Source organism: Passer montanus, unplaced genomic scaffold, assembly GCF_014805655.1.
Source record: "Passer montanus isolate IOZ18808 unplaced genomic scaffold, ASM1480565v1 scaffold45, whole genome shotgun sequence".
NCBI classification, from domain to species: domain Eukaryota; kingdom Metazoa; phylum Chordata; class Aves; order Passeriformes; family Passeridae; genus Passer; species Passer montanus.
In genome coordinates this window covers 11190086-11208547 of record NW_024369373.1, presented here as the reverse complement: position 1 = coordinate 11208547, position 18462 = coordinate 11190086, and the positions used below count along the sequence as shown (strand labels likewise).

The window sequence follows — 18462 nt, the reverse complement described above, 5'->3', positions numbered from 1 at the left end:
GTTTCAGGTCACTGACTTTTAACTGTATTATTAGAAATAGTTTTCATGTCAGTCCATAGCTTCCCTCACAGCTGAGCACACAAACTGAAATGGGAAGCCCACAGGTATCTGGTATCAGTAACAATAATAATGAGCAAGCATTGCATAGCCACTTGTATCTATGCTGACATATATTTTCTGGGGGTTTGGATTGTTTCTTGAAAGTCTCATATCTTTAAATAATCTTGACCTAAATTGATCTTGTTACATTTGAGCTGTTGTTTTTCTCTTTGATGTGCAGTTATTTGTTTTGGGGATGAGGAGTGCCAGATAAGAATAATGAGCATTAAATTAGCAGAGGTGTCCCACTGCTGGCACACTGCTTGTCTGGTTTTGTCTTGTCTACTACAGATGTCTTTCCCTTCCTCCAGTGTAGGAAAAAACAGTTTCTGGTAGCTAACAGACAGAAGTCAAGCTGGACTTTTTTCTGAGAGACTGTGTGTGGCCTCATGTAAAAGGAAAATATTTTTTAGTAATATAACTTATATCTGCTCAAGACATGACTTGAGCAAGTGCTGCTGCTTTTAGCAAAAATGCAGATGTTGCATTCTATTGCCAATGAACATATGAGTCATGACCTGTAGAATATTTATTGTATTTGTGGAGTAGGCTCTACAATATAGTACTTGTTTGATTGTACTGAGGCACATGCTGTGTTTTGTTGGTAGAGAAGAAAATCTTAAGAAGGTAGCATCAGTGTTGAAAATACTGTGAAATGTGGATCAGCTACTGGCAATGATGGTTAGAAAATTTTAACATTTGTTGGAGAGCAAAGCATGGCTTGAAGAGTTATGGAGCTATCTGGGTTTCATTTAGTTACCAGCTATAAAGTAATTGTTCTGAAAATACACTGTTGATGATTCACATAGTGGTCAAATTAAGCCTTTTTTAGTTTGAAAATAATAACAATAGTAATAATAATTTAAATAAGGTATATGGTGAATTTGTGGTTGCCAAACATACTGAAATTATTGCCTTTGCTTTTATGTTTTGCCTTTCACTCACTTTTAGGTTCAGAAATTTAAACAAGACCCCAAACCATCTGCATGTCTGCATTCTGTGTTCAATGCACAAACTGGAGATGAGGTCTTCTCCCACGAGGAGTATGGACACCTTCAGGTAACACATCCATGTTGTTGTAAATCCAAGTTTGGCTGATTTTTTAATAATAATGTCTTCATTCTTCCATAATGCAGCTGTCTCACTTTGGTCAGATTTGTGTTAGGTGTGCTGTGTGTGGTAAAACTGGGTTAGTTGCCTCTTGCTGCTTGTACTGAAACAGTGTTTTGAAACATAACTGATGGTATGCATTGGTCAGAATGTACTGAAATAACTGTGAGATTGTGGAGGTAGATCCTTGGTTGTTTACAAAGTTGCTTCTTTTTGAAACCAACAGATGGCTGTCAATAAATAATCCTGGCAAAAGAATGTTGTAGTCAGGAAAGTGAAAGATTTAGTGTAATCTTATGGTAAATATTCCCAGTTCAATTTTCCATAATTTTGAGCAATTTTCATTCATTTAATGTACACTGGCAACGGTTAGGAATTGTTCACTGCTTTGCATAGTGGTTCCTAGTCAGACTAATTGCATAACTGATTGTTTTATTGTCTCTCATTTTCCAGAGTTTTAATCTTCACTCCTTTTATTTCCCATTCTCTTTACTTTCAGACCCACCTTTGCTTTCCTGATCTTGTTATTTTGCATTCCATAAGTCTGCACACACCTTTTAGCTCAGAAATTGCTAGTGAAATTATTCAGAACTGACACAGTAGGTTGATGATTATTTCATTTCATGGTGACAGTAGTACTTAAATAGTTTGTACAGTGAATGTGTTAGATTCAGAAATTGTATGTTCTGGGGAAAATGCTTTATGGAGTTATCTTAAGTTAGCATTTTGGACTATGGGAAATTTCATGAAAAGGCACATGTTTTATCTATAAGAAGAGACAATTTGGGGACCTGTATGACAGTTTAAAGTCTGCTTTTTGTGGCAGCTCAACCCTTCCCATAAACATGAATGCACATTCCCATCTGTCATCTGCATACCTCAAAAATTAGAGTTTTCAGTTCTGTGTAGACAAGAGTACAGAGTAACTGAGAGGGCTCAGCTGGGAAACATTGAATATATTATGTAGCCCTTGTTGCTGTATGTTTGTATTAAGACACTGGAGTCAATTGTCTTTAAATATTTATAGATTTTTAGAATTTGGATGTAATTTTTGATCTGCTATGTTCCAGATAAGAGTCCACTTTTTTATTCTAGATGGTTTCTTTAAATTTCATGTAATGAGATTGTGGAATTTTGCCTCACACTGTGATAAACTTAGTTTCTCTATTGAAGTCATAGAAATTCTCAAGTATAGGAAAGTTCTGTAATAAAAACCAAACCAGCAGTTTCCTTTGATTCCTCTATAAGTTGACATTATGATGCTCATCTGTACAGCTGCTGAAGGTGATTACTGTTTACAATAAATGCTGTGTATGGGTACTAAAAATACAGTTTTTCAATATCTGATCATATCTGAGTGTTGTAATTCTCCTGTCAGCTGATAATGCCAAAAATCCCACCAGACAAAAGTGATTTGCTTTCTAGGTGTGCTGTGCACTCTTCAGTGTACTGCTTGCCTTTCTGGTAACCTACTTGCCAGTGAGTTGTCATACATGTAAACATGAAAACAGCTTGTGCCCAAAGTGATTACCTGTGGGTCAGAGCAGTGTGCCTGAGGGAGAACATTTTCCTAGCACAGGTTGAAATTTAAAAAATCATAAAACATCAGGAGTTCTGGAGGACAAGGTTTGTTTGTGCCTCCTTTTCCTATTGATTGTTTCCACATCATTAGATCCAGGATTTTTTGAGAAGCAGAAGTGTGTTATAATGGGACCATCTTTGTTAGTGAATTATAGCACGTTTATTTTGTTTACATGACTCCAATAAACATAAAGTTAATTATAGTTTCCTCTCTGTGTTTAATTGCTCCAGATCAATGCTGTGTCATTATTTCTTCTCTATTTGGTTGAGATGATCTCTTCGGGGCTGCAGATTATCTACAACACAGATGAGGTACAAATTGATTTCCTGTCCTGAAACATGCTTCAAATTGTCTGTGTTTATTCTGGGTTTTATTTTATTACCAACTGTAAAGTAATTGTTCTGAAAATATGCTGCAGGTATTCTATGCTTTGAGTGGAACTCAGAAAAAGCAATGGAATGAATGGATAGTGAAATAATAGCTAAAAAAGTCTTAGATGTGCAAAGAGTAAATGTAACATGACATGGAAAGTTTTATAGTTCTCTGCTATTTCTGATAGCTGCAATGTCAAGAATGAAAAGGTCAGAGTTCCAACATGTTAGGACAATTAACTTCTACTTACATTGCTCTCACTTTTCACATTATTTCAAACTCTCAGGCAGTTCACCCTGTGCAATGAAAATTCAGTATAATAAATACAAGGGTTAGTTTTCAGGGAAGCTGCAGGGCTTTCTTCAAACAAGTTTGAACCTATGGGTGTTAAGAATTTTTGCTGTATCCTTAATTGAAAATAAAAGAATTTTATATCATAGTAAGAGATGTTTCTGGAAAGTGTTAACTCTTCTGTAAATAAGATAATAATAGCCTTGGCTTGAGTACAAGTCATGTCAGGACAACCTGCTGGCCTGCTCTAAAATGAGGTTATGTTTTGAAACTGGAATGGAAAGCACAGATGTATATACTTTTTTAATTCTTTTTTTCTCCAATTTTCTTAATCTGGATTTGTTTAAATTTACTCTGTTCTGTTTGATAGTTGCTGCTGTATTGCCTTAAAAAGCTTAAGGGTTGTGTGCTTGCAGTACTACTATTAAAAAAAAGAGAGATTTTTCCAGTAATAGTGAATTTACATTATTTTTCTATAACATATATCTTTGGTAATCTATTTTTTTAGATAATTAGAAAACTAAATTTAGCAACATGTCTTCTTTCTTAGATCATATGATAGGCCTGTATTATTTCCTCTGAACTGCTTTATATCTGTGAGGAGGCAAATGTATATAATTAAGTATTTAATTAGCTTGATATATAATTTATGTTATCCTCCAGATGTTTGCATTTAATTACAGATTCTGCAGAAAAAGTGCATGTTTATAGACTCTCCAGTCAATGGATATTCTCTTCTCTGCCAGGATGTCATTTTCCTAGCAACTGTCCCCTCTAAATCTCTGCACTGTGGAGATTCATGCTCACATTTTTTACCACAGACCTGCACTTTCTGTTGGGCTCTGTGTGGCTCCAGCAATTGGCAGAATCCGTTAACACCACGTGATGATCAAATGTCCCGGGATTCCTGTGTGTCTCGAGGATGTGGCAGTGGCAGTGGCCATGGCGTGGATGTGGCAGTGTGGATGTGGCAGCGTGGATTGGTGGTGTGGCAGTGCCGATGTGGCAGTGGCATGGGTGTGGCCGTAGGGATGTGGCTGTGGGGAGGTGCCAGTGTCAATGTGGCACTGTGCTGCCCAAACCCACAGCTGATGTCCCTCCCCAGTGCCCCAGGGCAGGCTGGCTTCGGGTCCTTCCCCTCGGAGGAGCAGGGCAGGGAGCTAGGCACAGGGCACAGGGGCAGGGCACAGGGGCAGGGCACGGGGGGCTGGCTGCAGGGCAACAGGAGGATGGCTGCAGGGCACAGAGGGCTGGCTGCAGGGAGCTGAGTGCAAGGCGCTGGCAGATGGGCACTGTTTGCCACACTGGCTGTGGGAATGTTTGTGCACTGAGCTCCTGGCTTTAGAGGCAGTGCTGCCTCTCCATGGCAGGTGTGGCAGCTGTCAGTGAGTTACCCTCTGCTTTCATCTGTTGGCAGTGGAAAATTAATTTAGTTGCGTCTTTGCACCCCTAGCAAAGACAGCAGTGTGTGACTGTGTGAGTTAGAATGAGAGCAGTTAGCCACACATTACCCAGCACCCTGAGTATTTGCAGGCATCCATGCTGGGTGTGTGCTCTTTATTACACTTCCATCTCCACATGCTCAACTTTGGATAAATAAGCTTAGCACACAACCCATAATTTCTGTAAGTGCCATGGCATTGATCTGGTTATAGCATTTACATGCCTGTGATAGGAATAATTTGTTCTCTGAAGATTCTGGTTTACAACAAGCTATTTGATAGCTTTTTTGATGTAAATCTGCTGTTTGGAAACCCTAGGTAGTGTCATAAAATGTCTGTAATTGACCATTCTTTTCCTGTGTTCCAAATATCATCACTGGTAAAAAGTCATCCATAAGGTTATATGTTCTATGTGATGCTATTTGCCCCTTCATATAAATTTCAGTTATTGATAGACATGGGAAAAGCCACACTCTTAATATTTGGGTATTCTGGCTTCATTCAGAGAAAGTTCATTTTAATGCAGCCAAATGCTAAATTACAGGGCATATATACTGGGCATAGCTGAAAAGTGAGACAGAGTTTTCTTGAAAGTAACCATGAAAAGATCTGGTGTGTAGATAATTGTACACCTCATAGTGAAATTTTAGCAGAGACATTAAATAAAGAGGGACAAGTGTGTCTAGAATTATTATATTGGTAGTGGACTGGTATTAGCTAAAAGACCAAATATAAAAATATAAAGAGTAAATCTGAAATAGTAAATTTTTAAAATTTAAAGAAAAATTGAGGAAAAAAAGGCATCACAAAGGCATATAGGCAAATACCTTTCAGTAAAAGATTGGGGTTTTGTTACATAGCTCATTGAAAAAACCCAAACCACTTGAAAATACCTTTCAGTAAAAGATTGGGGTTTTGTTATATAGCTCATTGAAAAAACCCAGTGGTAGCACAGTGGATCCTTCTCTGTAGTTCCTCAGTATGGTTGTGTTTGTAGCCATTGCAGTAGTTTCTTTTCCACAGTCCCCTAGAATCATTTGGATGGGAGGGGATGAAATGAATCCCTGCTTTGGAGATGAACCAGTGTAAAGCTTGTGCTTGTGTTTACATTTTTTCTAAGCTCCAATCTGTGGACTCTTTAAAATGAACTATAAAACTTATGCTCAATTTCATTTTCCTATAGTCAAGCAACTCCAAATGTCTCTTTCAACAGTGTAAATCAGGAAAAATTATCTGTTAAGTTCCCAGCTATAGTTGAGTACATCTTAAATACCTTAAAATACCCTTCTGTACTTTGGTATTCAGTTGAAATGTGTTGGTCCAAGAAGAGATTTTAATTATAATAAATTGGTTTGGAGTTTTATTTGTGTTTACAAAGGAGTGTGTTTGAATCTGCATAAATATATATTATCTGGAGCTTATTTAATAAAACTTTGGCATATAAATTCTCTTAAAATTAATTAAGAAAAAGCACCAGGATTCCTGTGTGCTAATTTTGTTTTGGTTTCTGATGTTAGTGTAAATTTTTGAGAAAATGCCACCTTTTTGGAGTTCTTCAAATATATGTCTTGAATATGAAATAATTTTTATCCCTGCCTTTGTTGCAATTTCTGTGTAAATTCACATTGGCACCTCAGTTAGGACAGGTCTTAACATATTGTGATTAAAAACTGGTTTTAAAGAGAATATTTGAACTTGGGAACATCATTCTTTGAGTTGAGACAGAAAAGGATGGAAAGAACAGTTGCAAGGAGTAGCAGGTTTGTCTTTTGGAAAAAAAAACAGAAAAGATGTACTTTCATTTTCCTTCAGTCACTTGTTTCATTCTTTGAGTTGAGACAGAAAAGGATGGAAAGAACAGTTGCAAGGAATAGTAGGTTTGTCTTTTGGAAAAAAACCAGAAAAGATGTGCTTTCATTCTCCTTCAGTCACTTGTCTTTCCTGTAGGTGTCCTTCATCCAGAACCTTGTGTTTTGTGTGGAGAGAGCCTATCGTGTACCAGATTTTGGTGTCTGGGAAAGAGGCAGCAAATACAACAATGGCAGCCCAGAGCTGCACTCAAGGTAGGTGAGCAAATGGAGCTCTGTTAGCCAAAGCTAGTAAATGAATGAAAAGAATTTATCAGGAGTGAGCTAAAAATAATAATGCATGAAAATACTGTTTGAACTAAATTAAGGTTCTCTAAAGACTGACGGATGTATTTTGGGAAAATGGGAAGATAATTTCATCATGATATGCATGCTGAAATAACCACATGGATGCTTAGCTGTTTGAGTATTCAAATTCCAATAATTATGTGCAGCTGCATGTATATAATTCTGAAACTTGGGTTCAGAACAACTCAGGGTCTTGAGGCATGTGCAGTGGGATTGGAATCATATTTAAAAAACTGTTAGGAATATCCTGCTTTAAAAAGGTGTAGAATCATGAGTTTAGATTTTCTTTTCTGCACTGTGGTGGGAAGAAGTTGCTGTACACTGGAGAACAGCCTAGTGCCAAGCTCTTTTTTCAGGTTCTTCAGATGCTGCAAGTTCTGAGCCCTGTCAGAGACAGGGAGCAATGGTGGTAGCATTTTAATGCTGGAGTTGTCCTGCTCACCTCCACGGCATCACTCATGTGCTCTCTGCCTTGAAGGATCAAATCTGTAATCTGACAACTTGATTTTCCTAGTGTTACCATTGTTTTCTTCACTTTTTGACTTCTGAGGTCTTATTAATCATAAAAATGGCTATAGCTTGGATATCTTTGGATTTTGAAAACATTATTGATATTCCTTATTATCAAGGACTTGCAAGGAATACACATTTCTTCCAGTCTTCAATATTGCCAAAGAAATCCATCCTGTCATTTGAAAATTAATTATTTTTCTTAGCCTGCATGCAGGCATGTATATTTTAACCTATAGGTATAGTTATGTGTCCTTGCAGCAATACTCTTAATATAGGGGTGGCTTTTTTTAGGGCTTTTATAGAACCTTTTTATCAATATGAGAACTAAAAAAAAAAATTAAAAAAAATTGTGTTGTTGTTATATAATCTGCTTTATGACTTTGCTGAGTTTTTCTCCTACTGTGTCTTGAAAATTGTCAAATGCCAGACTACATGAGCTACATGACTACATAGAGAAGCAACTGCTTCTTTCCACATCTCACCTTGTAGAAATGTGCAAAAGGAACACAGAGACTCCTGTGTCTCCTGTTTGCAGCATTCTGGTTATTCAATATGTGAATTTTCTTCAGGGAAAACTGAGCATCTTTTAAACAGATGGAAATGAGCATGTTGTTTTGTCTTAATCTAGACTGACATTTATAGGTTGGTTTTTCTAAGGGTAAAGTTTTGTGAGATGGACTGGGCCAATCTAACACATCATTGAGCTAGCACAAGGGGAAGCACAGAGCTTGGTCCTAATTTGAGAAATACACTTTGGTCATCAGAAACAAGTATTGCCTCTATTTATCATTCTTTGTGTACATGTGGATACTCTGCTTCACTGTAGAAGGCTGGTAGGCAATTTCCCTGGTTCTCATAAATCAGGAAAAATGGAAGGGCAACATGCATCAAAAGACATTTTTAGATATTATTGAGGAAAGCCCTGGGTATACTGAAATATTCTTTATACTTTATGTTCCAACTGTATCTACCAAAGAGAGCTATAAAACCCCTTTTGTTTTAAATTGATGAAGCAATTATGAATATCAGGTCTACTCACAAGTGATGTATGTGGGTCTCCTGTGATTATGGACCCCAAAGTGCCCTCCTCAGGGTCAGTGTTAAGGATGGTGCACTCCTGACTCTTAAAGCCTGTGATGGAAGTCTCCAAACAGGCTGTGTTTGCTTTCAGAATGCGTAGGTGATTCTTGTGCTTTATTGAAAGAGGCTTTCTGTTCAAAGAAGATATTATACTGTTGGAAGTCTGTGAATAATAGCTGGACATTATGGCCCATGTTAAAAGATGCAGATATTTTAAGCCTTCACAGTCTCAGAATTCTCTTAGTACAGCTCCAAACACTTGTGATAAAAGATAAATAGCAGAACACTCTGTGGAGCACGTCTTCACTGATGTATGCAAATTGATGTCTTTTATTGGTTCAAAGGCAAGATTTGTAACAGCTTTTATTGTAGTGTGATCCCTTCCCATACAGCTGAACTTGACAGAAATTAATTTGTCCTGTAGCTGTTTGATGCAGCTGCTCTGCAGGCATCTGCTGAGTAGCTGTGCAAAGTGCCTCTGACACCTCCCATATGCACCCTGAGAATCAGGAAACTGCCAAAGTGCAGCATCCTCATATTCCAAAGCTGGAACTGCAGGGCCTCCTGCTCTTCTCTGCAGTATAGAGCACATTGCTATTGTGCTGTCCTTCCTTGTTCTTTTTTTGCTTTATATAGTTACAAAATTATTAGTGACGTAGAAATTTTTTCTTGTTTGCTTATTTTTCACATCCTCTGTGGTGCTTGATGTTCCAGTTGAAATGCAGAGCATTTGGATGGAGGCAAGAAATTGTACAGGAGGAGGACTAAGGGTGGATATGCTTGAAGGTGTATTTTGATTTACATTTGCTAAAAATATGCAAATTTTAGTGTTTGCCCTTAGGTATTTTACTGAGGGGTTGAATCCAACAATTAAAAAGTAATGAGAATTATGAATGCTGTTTAACTACATTTACTAAGTCTCTTCTAGCAAGCTGGAAGTAGTTTCTCTAGGTTAGTCTCATCTTTCCCTCCTCTAAATATGGCTCAAGGTCAAATGTTACCCAGTGGCATGATGATTGCAAGGCTGCTCTTGTTAATCCTTGACACATTAAAATAATTGGCAGCTCCAGTAAGGTCTGAGGATTGCTCTTGGTGAGGTTCAGTGGGGACATTAAGAAGAAACCTTTCCATTTGAAGCCCAGAGAAGGAAAGAGCAGGATGCTCAGAACAGAATCTCCATCCTTGGAGGCTTGTGAGACTTGTCTGGTATAGGCTGTGGTTTACTTAAATTGGTCTTGTTTAGGTATTGGGCTTCAAGTGAGGTTTTGTGCTGGGCTAGATTAGTTCTGTATGTCCCTTCTGGCCAATGACTTCATGATCCTGTGAAATTTTTAGAGGGCTATTTTAAGAGAGTTTGGGTAAGGTTTTCTTTTGGGCCCATCTCCAAGTAAGCACCTGTGGCAGAGTCCCACAAATCAGTACAGTCTATACATTGTGGCTTAATGAGTGGAGGAAGGAGCACATTTATTAAAATTCATTTTGCCATTAATTCATTCTGTTAAGACACTCCATTTCTTTTGTTACTAAATTGTAGAGTGTGAGGAATGTATTTTCTATACAAAGACACAAGCATAATGTTTATTACAGAACCTCTTCAGCAATTTTCCCAACAGGAAGGCATTAATCAGTAGGAATGAAATGTGTGTGGAGTGTGATCACAGTCCTGAAGAGTGCTGTGCTGTGATTGTTCACTCTTGTAAAGACACACTTGATACAAAGGCTCTTCACAGACTTATTTTTTCTTTTAAAGGACTTCTTCCTGTCATTTACCCATAAAACTTTTACCCATAAAACTACTTGTTAATCTAAGTAGTACTTGTGTGTGTGGTGAAGAGAGTGATCAACAATGTTGGGATGTTTATATGGTCAGTGGCAAGTAATTGTGAGAGTAATGAAGTTTCCAAGGGCTTTCAATAACTAGAGGTAGAGAAATGATGATAAATTACAGTAAATTACTAAATTAGTCTTGTTGTAGAATAATGACAGAGTCTGCGAAGTAGAGATGATTTCAAGGAAGGAATACATGTTTGCCTTGAATTTCATTCAAGCAGTATCATCCTATTTTGTAGACTGAGTAGTTTTATGTTATCTGAATGCCAACTGAATATTTATTACTTCTCTACCTTTTATGAGTAACTTTTTTCTCACTCTGAAAATATATAATATTGATATTAAGACTGTTACTTGAAAGGAAAAGATGAGATTTTAACATGGGATACAACCTCCAGTGTGCAGGATTTCTCTGATTTTTACCTTCTGCATATGCAGTTTAATAATACTGAATTCCTCTGAAAATTTCTGTTCTGAGTCATCATGTCAATTTATTTGATCAATGGCTAGGTGATAATTAGAATAAAGCAATTTTTAGAACAATTACCTCTTTTTTTTTAGATATTTGAAACAAAGCCAGAAAAATAATTACATTCCCAGCTCTTGTGAGTTCAGTTTATTTCTTCATCTCATTCTCCAGCTCTAAAAGCTTTCAGCATCAGAAGACAGCACGCAGAGGCAGCTGCTCAGAGCAGGCTGTGCTTAAGCTGGTCAGCCTTCTCTTGTTGAGCAATTAGAACTGGAACCCAGGAGTATTAATTCTGGCAGTGTTTCAGTAAGGAGCATGGGGGTTTATAAATGATAAAGTGTGAAATCAGTCTGAAGTATTTCTAATATTAGAACCAACCCAGGTAAAGTAATACTTAAAAAAACAAATTCTGTAACTGCATTGAATTGTTTTCATAATTTTCAATATTTCCTGTGTAATCATAATTAGATCCTATATTTAACATATGAATTTGTTAGTAATCATTTGAAATTTCATATTTTAGAATAATGGATAGTAAAAATCAGTTTATTTAGAGTGAGGTAAAATGTTTGCTTCCATCCCAGAGTGTTGCATAGAAAAGAAGAGACTGAAGCACAGTCCCTGTTTGCAGATTTCTGCCAATTTAATTGTTGTTAATTTTTTTGGTAGGGGGCTGGATGATGAAATTATTTGTCAATACAGTCACAACAACTCTTACACAGAAATGGGGAATAGTTAGTGCTTATTATCTGAATATTTATCTATAGTTATGTATTCTTTAAAACTGAGAAAAAGAGGAGTGAAACTGAAAGGAAAAGAATGCTTCTTCACTTTTTTTTTAAATACAAGTTAAATAGAAAACTACACTTTTTAAATGAAAATACTTTGTTAAAATGTATTTTATTTGTACTGTGGCATTTACATAGTGGCTAATAAATAATTTTAACATAGAATTTGATTTTAAAATTATATAATTATTCATGATTTTAATCCATAGTGTCTTAAAATGTAAGTGCTAACTTGAAATCTTTTGTTGATGGAATTTCTGGGTCATGTTTTCTTTGTGATGAAGCAAAATAAAAGATGTGTCACTATATGGTTGACATACGAAAATCCTTCTTTTGTGAATTCAGATTGATGAGCTCTTTTATTACATTGAAAGCTAGAAATCAGTCTTTTAAAGCTTAATGCAAGAGAGCTGGTTTGAAAAATTGTGCTGAATTAAATCCTCTGTGTGCTATTAGTGAGACCTTGAAATGCTTAATGCCAACGTGTGATAGCAAGGTGAGAACAGAAGTTCTTTTGTGAGATGGTCTCTGGCATTTGAAGACAAATAAAAATGCTGAGTAGTACTTCAGAGGAAAAAAACCAAACAACCTACCACCAAAACAACCCCAAAATGATCTGCTGCATCATCATTTTAGTAACATAAAGGTTATGCATGAAATCCAAATCAAGAAAAGATCATGGCAATGAAACCTGGCAAGTGTGTGAAGCTTTAGCTTGGGCTTGAATTGTGATACCTGAGGGTTTTTGTTTTGCTTTCTCCTCAGCTCCGTGGGACTGGCAAAGGCAGCTTTAGAAGCAATTAATGGTTTCAATCTCTTTGGAAATCAGGTAATAGAAGTGTTTGTTTTCCCTCCTTTTTTGTTAGCAGTAATGATTTACAGAGGGGCTCAGAGGATATTTACAAGTATCTAGCACAGTTTGTTAGATTCCAGCTTTAAAGAAAGTCAGCAACCTGGTTGCTGCTGTTTCAGGTACAGAATTGATCTGATAAAATCATTAGTGCCCTTTCTATCAAGAATCACTTGGGATTTTTTCTTAGAAAAAATTCTAATATGCTTGTAGCTGAGTCTAGAACAGAATTTTGTTGCCAAAATGTTTTTTTCCTTCAGAGCTGTATCTGTTGCTGATACTAGATTATACCTCCACTTTCAAGTGTTACCTTCCTTTTGTCTGCTTCCTTCATGTAGCTTTTCATCAAGACTTTAAACAAGCTGCTTTTATATAATCCCACTTTTATGCCTGTTTTTAATTCCAGTGTGTTGCACATCTGTAAAGTCTTTTCTCATCCTTTATGTGGCTTGGCTCATTTAGGGAAGCAAGCCTTTCCTGAGACTTTTATATCTGCTGTGTATTCCCCTTCTATGTGCATCTTTCTCTTTGGTGCTATACCTACAGTAGTCTGTAGCTAAAATAAAGGAATACTTTTCCAAATTAATGGTTTAGAAAATGTCTATATGGAAGAGAGATGTCATACATTTTAAAAGCTGATGTTGAGTGTTCAGAACTAGGAGGTATTAAGGATCTTCAGTAGTGATCAGACGTTGTACATGCATTGTTATTATTTCAGAAATGACACTTATCTATAATCTTTACCTTCTCAACAGTTCAAGCACCAATAAATGTGGCTGTTGAGTTTTTTTTCAATTTTTTTTTTGCTGAATTCTGAAAAGGATGAATAAATTGCTGAAGCAGGACTGATTTAAATGCTTTGAGAGTTTATTTCTGAGATCTGTAGCTGGCATTAACAGAACCCATTTTGACCTTCAGTCTGTGCAGAGTTTGCCTTTGTGCTTAGTTCCAGCTGTGTTCCAGTGGCTTTGGGAAATCCCCTTGTGCCCCTGAAGAGACTTGTTTGCACCTGCAGCTGCACAGGTACAACGTGCAGAAATCACTGCTGGGGGAGCCCTGCTCCCAGCAAGAGGAGCACATTAAAGGCTGGCCTGGGCAGACTTGTTTCTGTTTGAGCTGCATGCCCTCTATTGGGTTGGGCAAAAAACATTTTCTTTTTTTTTCATAAATCAAGTCTCTGCAAGGTGTTTTTACTCCAGAAGTTTACAGCCTTTAGAGAAGTGAAAAATGGTTCATTTGTCTAACAAGGTGCTTGTGGGTTTAGGAAATGCAAATGAGCCTGCTCCTGAATCCCCAGAGAATCCTTCCCTGCAGCACAGACTTGGGAACTGCACGTGTAGGCAGGTTGTGTTCTGAGTTTGTAGGTGAGTTTAGAGAATTGTGAATAATCAGAATCTGGACTAAGAAGAAAGTTAAAACCTTCAAAGCCAATGTGATTATTTGTGTACATTGTTATTGCAGCATTAGTCAGTGTGTATCTTGATGGAATGACTGAGAAAACAGATTATTTTTCATGAGAACAGTGGAAAAAATTGTTTAGGGTTTTGTTTACCCTAGTAAAGCAAAAGCTGTGTATTTTTATGATAACTATATATAATTAGAGTGCAATAAAGTGTAAGTAAGAATAAAACCCTTTGGAGAAGCATCTCAGTGGATGTTGGTACTGGCACACAAAGAAGGGTGGTGAGGTATTTATGTAGAAACTTCACTGGAAATTGAAGTTTTTAATAATTAGAATGATGGGAGTCTTCTGGAACAGTCTTCCTAGAAAAGTGGTGCACCAAAGAAACTGACTGCTGTTTAGGAGAAATTTGGTGGATTTATGAAAATTTCTGGGATTTATAACCATCAGTGGAATGAATTCACATTGACTGTGTCTTCCAATGGGGGAGTGATCCTGAGATTCATTATCAGTTGCAACATACACGAAGATACCTGTTCATTAACAAACCTGAATTTGCAAGAAGCTGCCTACTGGTAATAGTTCTAAATGCTATTGATTCTGTTTAAACTACCTCAGTCAGAGGAAATTTTTTTAGTGTTTCAGGCTGTATCAAGAAGTTGGCAGAGAAATACAGTGTGAAATTACTGATTTTATTAGGAAGTAGATTTTACCAAGGAGTAGATGTTGATAATGCAGACCTTACAATAACTGAAAAGCAGACAATTTTTATTTGCTATGCAAGTCCTTTTCTAAAGCAGTACCTGTGCTGAATAGCCAATTGTTTGTGTTCTAACTGACTTGTAATGAAATATTCAGCATCACTGTTGAGAACATTTCCTGTGTTCACAGGGAAGAACAACTACTCTTTTTTGTTTGTCCTTAACACAGGCCTCATTTTTCAAGTGTTAATAGAAGAGTTAATAGCTTGAATGAATCATATAATTACTAATCAGTGATAAAGCCATCTAATTTTGGCTATACTTCAGTATATTTAAAAATCAAAATATTTTCGACTTGATGTTGTGCTGTGTTTTCTGATTAAAATTTTCAGCTCCCAAGCAATGACAACATAACCTAAATTAAACACAAAACCAGTGAGTTTCAGCAGGATGCTCCAAGCCTCTTCCCTTTGCCTTAAACAAACCCCACGTTGTGTTGCAGGGCTGCTCGTGGTCTGTCATATTTGTGGATTTCGATGCCCATAACCGGAACAGACAGACCCTGTGCTCCCTGCTGCCCCGCGAGTCCAGGTCCCACGTAAGTCACTGACACAAATTCACCTCAGCAGCATGTGAGTTCTCAGTTGTATGATGGACCTTCTGGTCTGCTAGATAAATGTGAAATTTGCTGGGGAGGTGTTCAATTTTTGCTTTTAAGTGTCACTGTGATGGAGTTGTTTTTCTGAACAGGAATTAAAGTGGTGCTCTTTATTTTTTTAATACTTAGATTAAAATGGTAACCTCATCGTAGCTTTCCAGACAACTTTAAAATAAAAGTTGAAATAACTTAAGTGAGATTTGCAGCCTTGGGGATTGGTTTTTCTTTTGGCCTAGTTTCCACTATACACCGTGTCTGTACTTTTGAAACCCTTTGTTTTAGCTTTAATTCTTTCTTTTGTCTAAGAAAAAAGCCTTTAAGCTTGGCTTATCATAAATTGCTGAATATGAACAATTTCTTGTTGTTATAAACTACCGTTACAAATGTATTTCTTTAATGAGTAAATCTAAATGACATAAATATAGATTAGTTAAAAAATCCCATCTATTTCAGTGCTAGCATCAAAGGTAAATTTGGTCTTAGAGAATCAGTAATTTAAAATGAGTGATAATAGGGTTGGTCCTGCTTTTTTATTCATTCTGGAATATAATAGCAGTTTTGTTCATGAATCAGGCTATTAATCTTAAACATTAATAGTTTGCTTATTGTGTAGAAGAATTATAGCAGAGTTGTAGTGCTAGATAATTAAAATAAAAGGCACTGTCAGCTAATTTTTTTATAGTCAAAGGGTCTTTTAGAACGCTTGCTGTTTGTTATTTGCTGGAGACTTGAAATATTCCAACAGGAGCTGATTTTATAACTTATCCCATATAAATCTAGGTGCTCTTTTCTTCCTTTGTTGGGTTTGTGTCAGTCATGTTGGCAGAAATTTCAAATAGTTAAATATCTTGACTATATCAGCAGAAAATGATACTTTTCTGGTTTTTTCTGGAAGCTTACCAGTAGAGGTGATGCACCTCTACAGGTAGTAGTTAGTTAGTAATCAGTTAGCAATTGCAAAAATGCTAACTAAAAATTAGTTAGTAATTTTTCAAGTGTTTTTAATTCTTAAGAGATCCACACGGTTCCTGAGAAGGTGTCTCATGTTTTTTTCCTGGAATTATTCCCTTATCTTCTTAATTGTAAATCAGGCTTGTTTGTTCCATCACCCTAAGAATATTTCTGAAAAAGCTGTTTGGAAATTATGATTTAATCGTGGGTACTTCTCAGCATTGCACCTTTATGAAATATTTGTGCTTCTTTTTGAGCACATGACACCCAAATGTTTGTGTTTCCTCCAGGAATGATCTGGAGAATGCATTTAAAAAAACAAACAAAAAAATCCCAAACCACAAAGTTTTATAATGTTTTCAATTGTGCCTGCACATTATCACCTGTAAAACAGGTGGCATTCTGAGTTAAATTAGTTATCTTCTAAATTATATATCTGCGCATTTGGTTTGTAGTTTATCCTGACACTTCCTAAGAAGTCTTATTTTGCACACTATTTTCCTATATTAGCACTATGATTTTGATAAGATAATGTGCCAAATGTATATTTCACTTAGTAAGTTAAACAGTCTTTGTTTGTGCATCAAATAATTGTCAGGGATCTAATTAAATTTGTAATGTCCAATTTCTCCCTCTCCTACAGAATACTGATGCAGCTCTCCTGCCCTGCCTTAGTTATCCTGGATTTGCTTTGGATGATGAAGTTCTGTTTGGTCAAACACTAGATAAAATTATTAGGAAGTTGAAAGGCAAATATGGGTTTAAGCGATTTCTGAGGGACGGGTACAGGACGGCGCTGGAGGACAGGACACGGCGCTACTACAAACCAGCAGAGATCAAGGTGAGCCCTGGCCACGCTGAGCCTCAGCTCCTGCAGGCACACTGCACAGGGGGTCCTGAAGCCCCCAGGGCAAGGAGATGCCTTCTGTCATTTGCATGTGCAGTTCTCAGAGATTGCTAAGTCAGCATTGAGTCATTGGGTTGTTTTGTAATGAATGTGCTTTCATTTACATTTAGGGTACAGTTGATTTCACATAACAAATAAGGAAATTATTTATCATTTCATTTAATTTCACAGCTGACTACAGTCTGAGTGTGTGGAAAACAGTTTTGCTTTTGATCACAGTATTTATCAGTTAAGGTTATCTAAATGAAAATTTATTTATATTTTCCCCCATAGTTTCTCTCTGAAGAATGAAAAGTAGATTATTTAAATATTCTGCTTGAGAATGAGCCACAGCAGATGTAAAGGCACGGTTAAAATGCCCATAGAATTAAGTGATACTAAATGTACTAAAATATTTTTGCATTCATGTTTGCCTTTTGTTGCTAGGAAATTACTCTGCAGAATTACTCAGATATATATTTACTTAAATGAAAATGATGAAATGTCTGATGAATTTTTCTTCTTTGCAGCTTTTTGATGGCATTGAGTGTGAATTCCCTATTTTTTTTATTTTCATGATAATTGATGGTAAGTATAGTTTTACATTCCTGTTACTTAAAGGCATAAGAGAAATGAGCTTTTAGAGGAAAGATACAAAATTATTTTCCTGTCCTGCCAAAATAAACCATAATGCAGTGACACTAAATATCTCATTGAGAGTTCTGCCTCCTGGGTTACAAAGCCCCAAGCATCCCAACCCGCTGTATTTCAGCATTTTTAGTGTGAATGTTTTTAGAATATAACTTAGTGAGGGTTTGTTAAAAGCTTCAATCTGTGCCATTGTCCTGCATTGCCTTTTAAGCCTGAAAAACTTTCAGATGTATCAGGACTTCACAGCAGCATGGGAAAGAAAAGGGAGGGAGAACACCCTGCCACACTCAATGTGCACTGGGGCTTCTCAAGTTGAGCATTGTGTGGCAATTGAACCAGAATTCAGAAGAGAAGAAAGGGAACCAGGAAAGGTTTAGTTTCCTTCTAGCCACGATTTTTCACGTAGTCAGTCTGATTGAAAAATAAATTAAAAAATCAAAACAAAACCAACAAAAATGACACTACCTTGGTCTTGATGTGAGGACAGGAGACACACCAAAGAAGTTCAAGGGGTGATCTCAGGATGGAAGCTAGAACTTGCAAAGAACAGAAGTCTGAATAAGAACATGAGTAGGGTTGCTATTGTCAGAAAGATTTTTAAATGGGTTAAAATCTGTCCATCTTTCTGGCA

General features: G+C 36.7%; 1 protein-coding gene across 4 annotated transcripts in view; it reads left to right on the top strand.

Annotated features, from left to right (window-relative positions):
* PHKB (phosphorylase kinase regulatory subunit beta) overlaps positions 1 to 18462 on the top strand; it is a 67088-nt gene that overhangs the window by 8990 nt on the left and 39636 nt on the right. For all 4 annotated transcript variants that reach the window (XM_039721138.1, XM_039721135.1, XM_039721134.1 and 1 more), the window contains 7 exons: positions 1051 to 1158; positions 3022 to 3102; positions 6844 to 6959; positions 12498 to 12561; positions 15188 to 15283; positions 16938 to 17135; positions 17711 to 17768. In XM_039721138.1, the coding sequence (XP_039577072.1) occupies positions 1051 to 1158; positions 3022 to 3102; positions 6844 to 6959; positions 12498 to 12561; positions 15188 to 15283; positions 16938 to 17135; positions 17711 to 17768 (721 nt within the window). The remainder of the gene's footprint in view (positions 1 to 1050; positions 1159 to 3021; positions 3103 to 6843; positions 6960 to 12497; positions 12562 to 15187; positions 15284 to 16937; positions 17136 to 17710; positions 17769 to 18462) is intronic.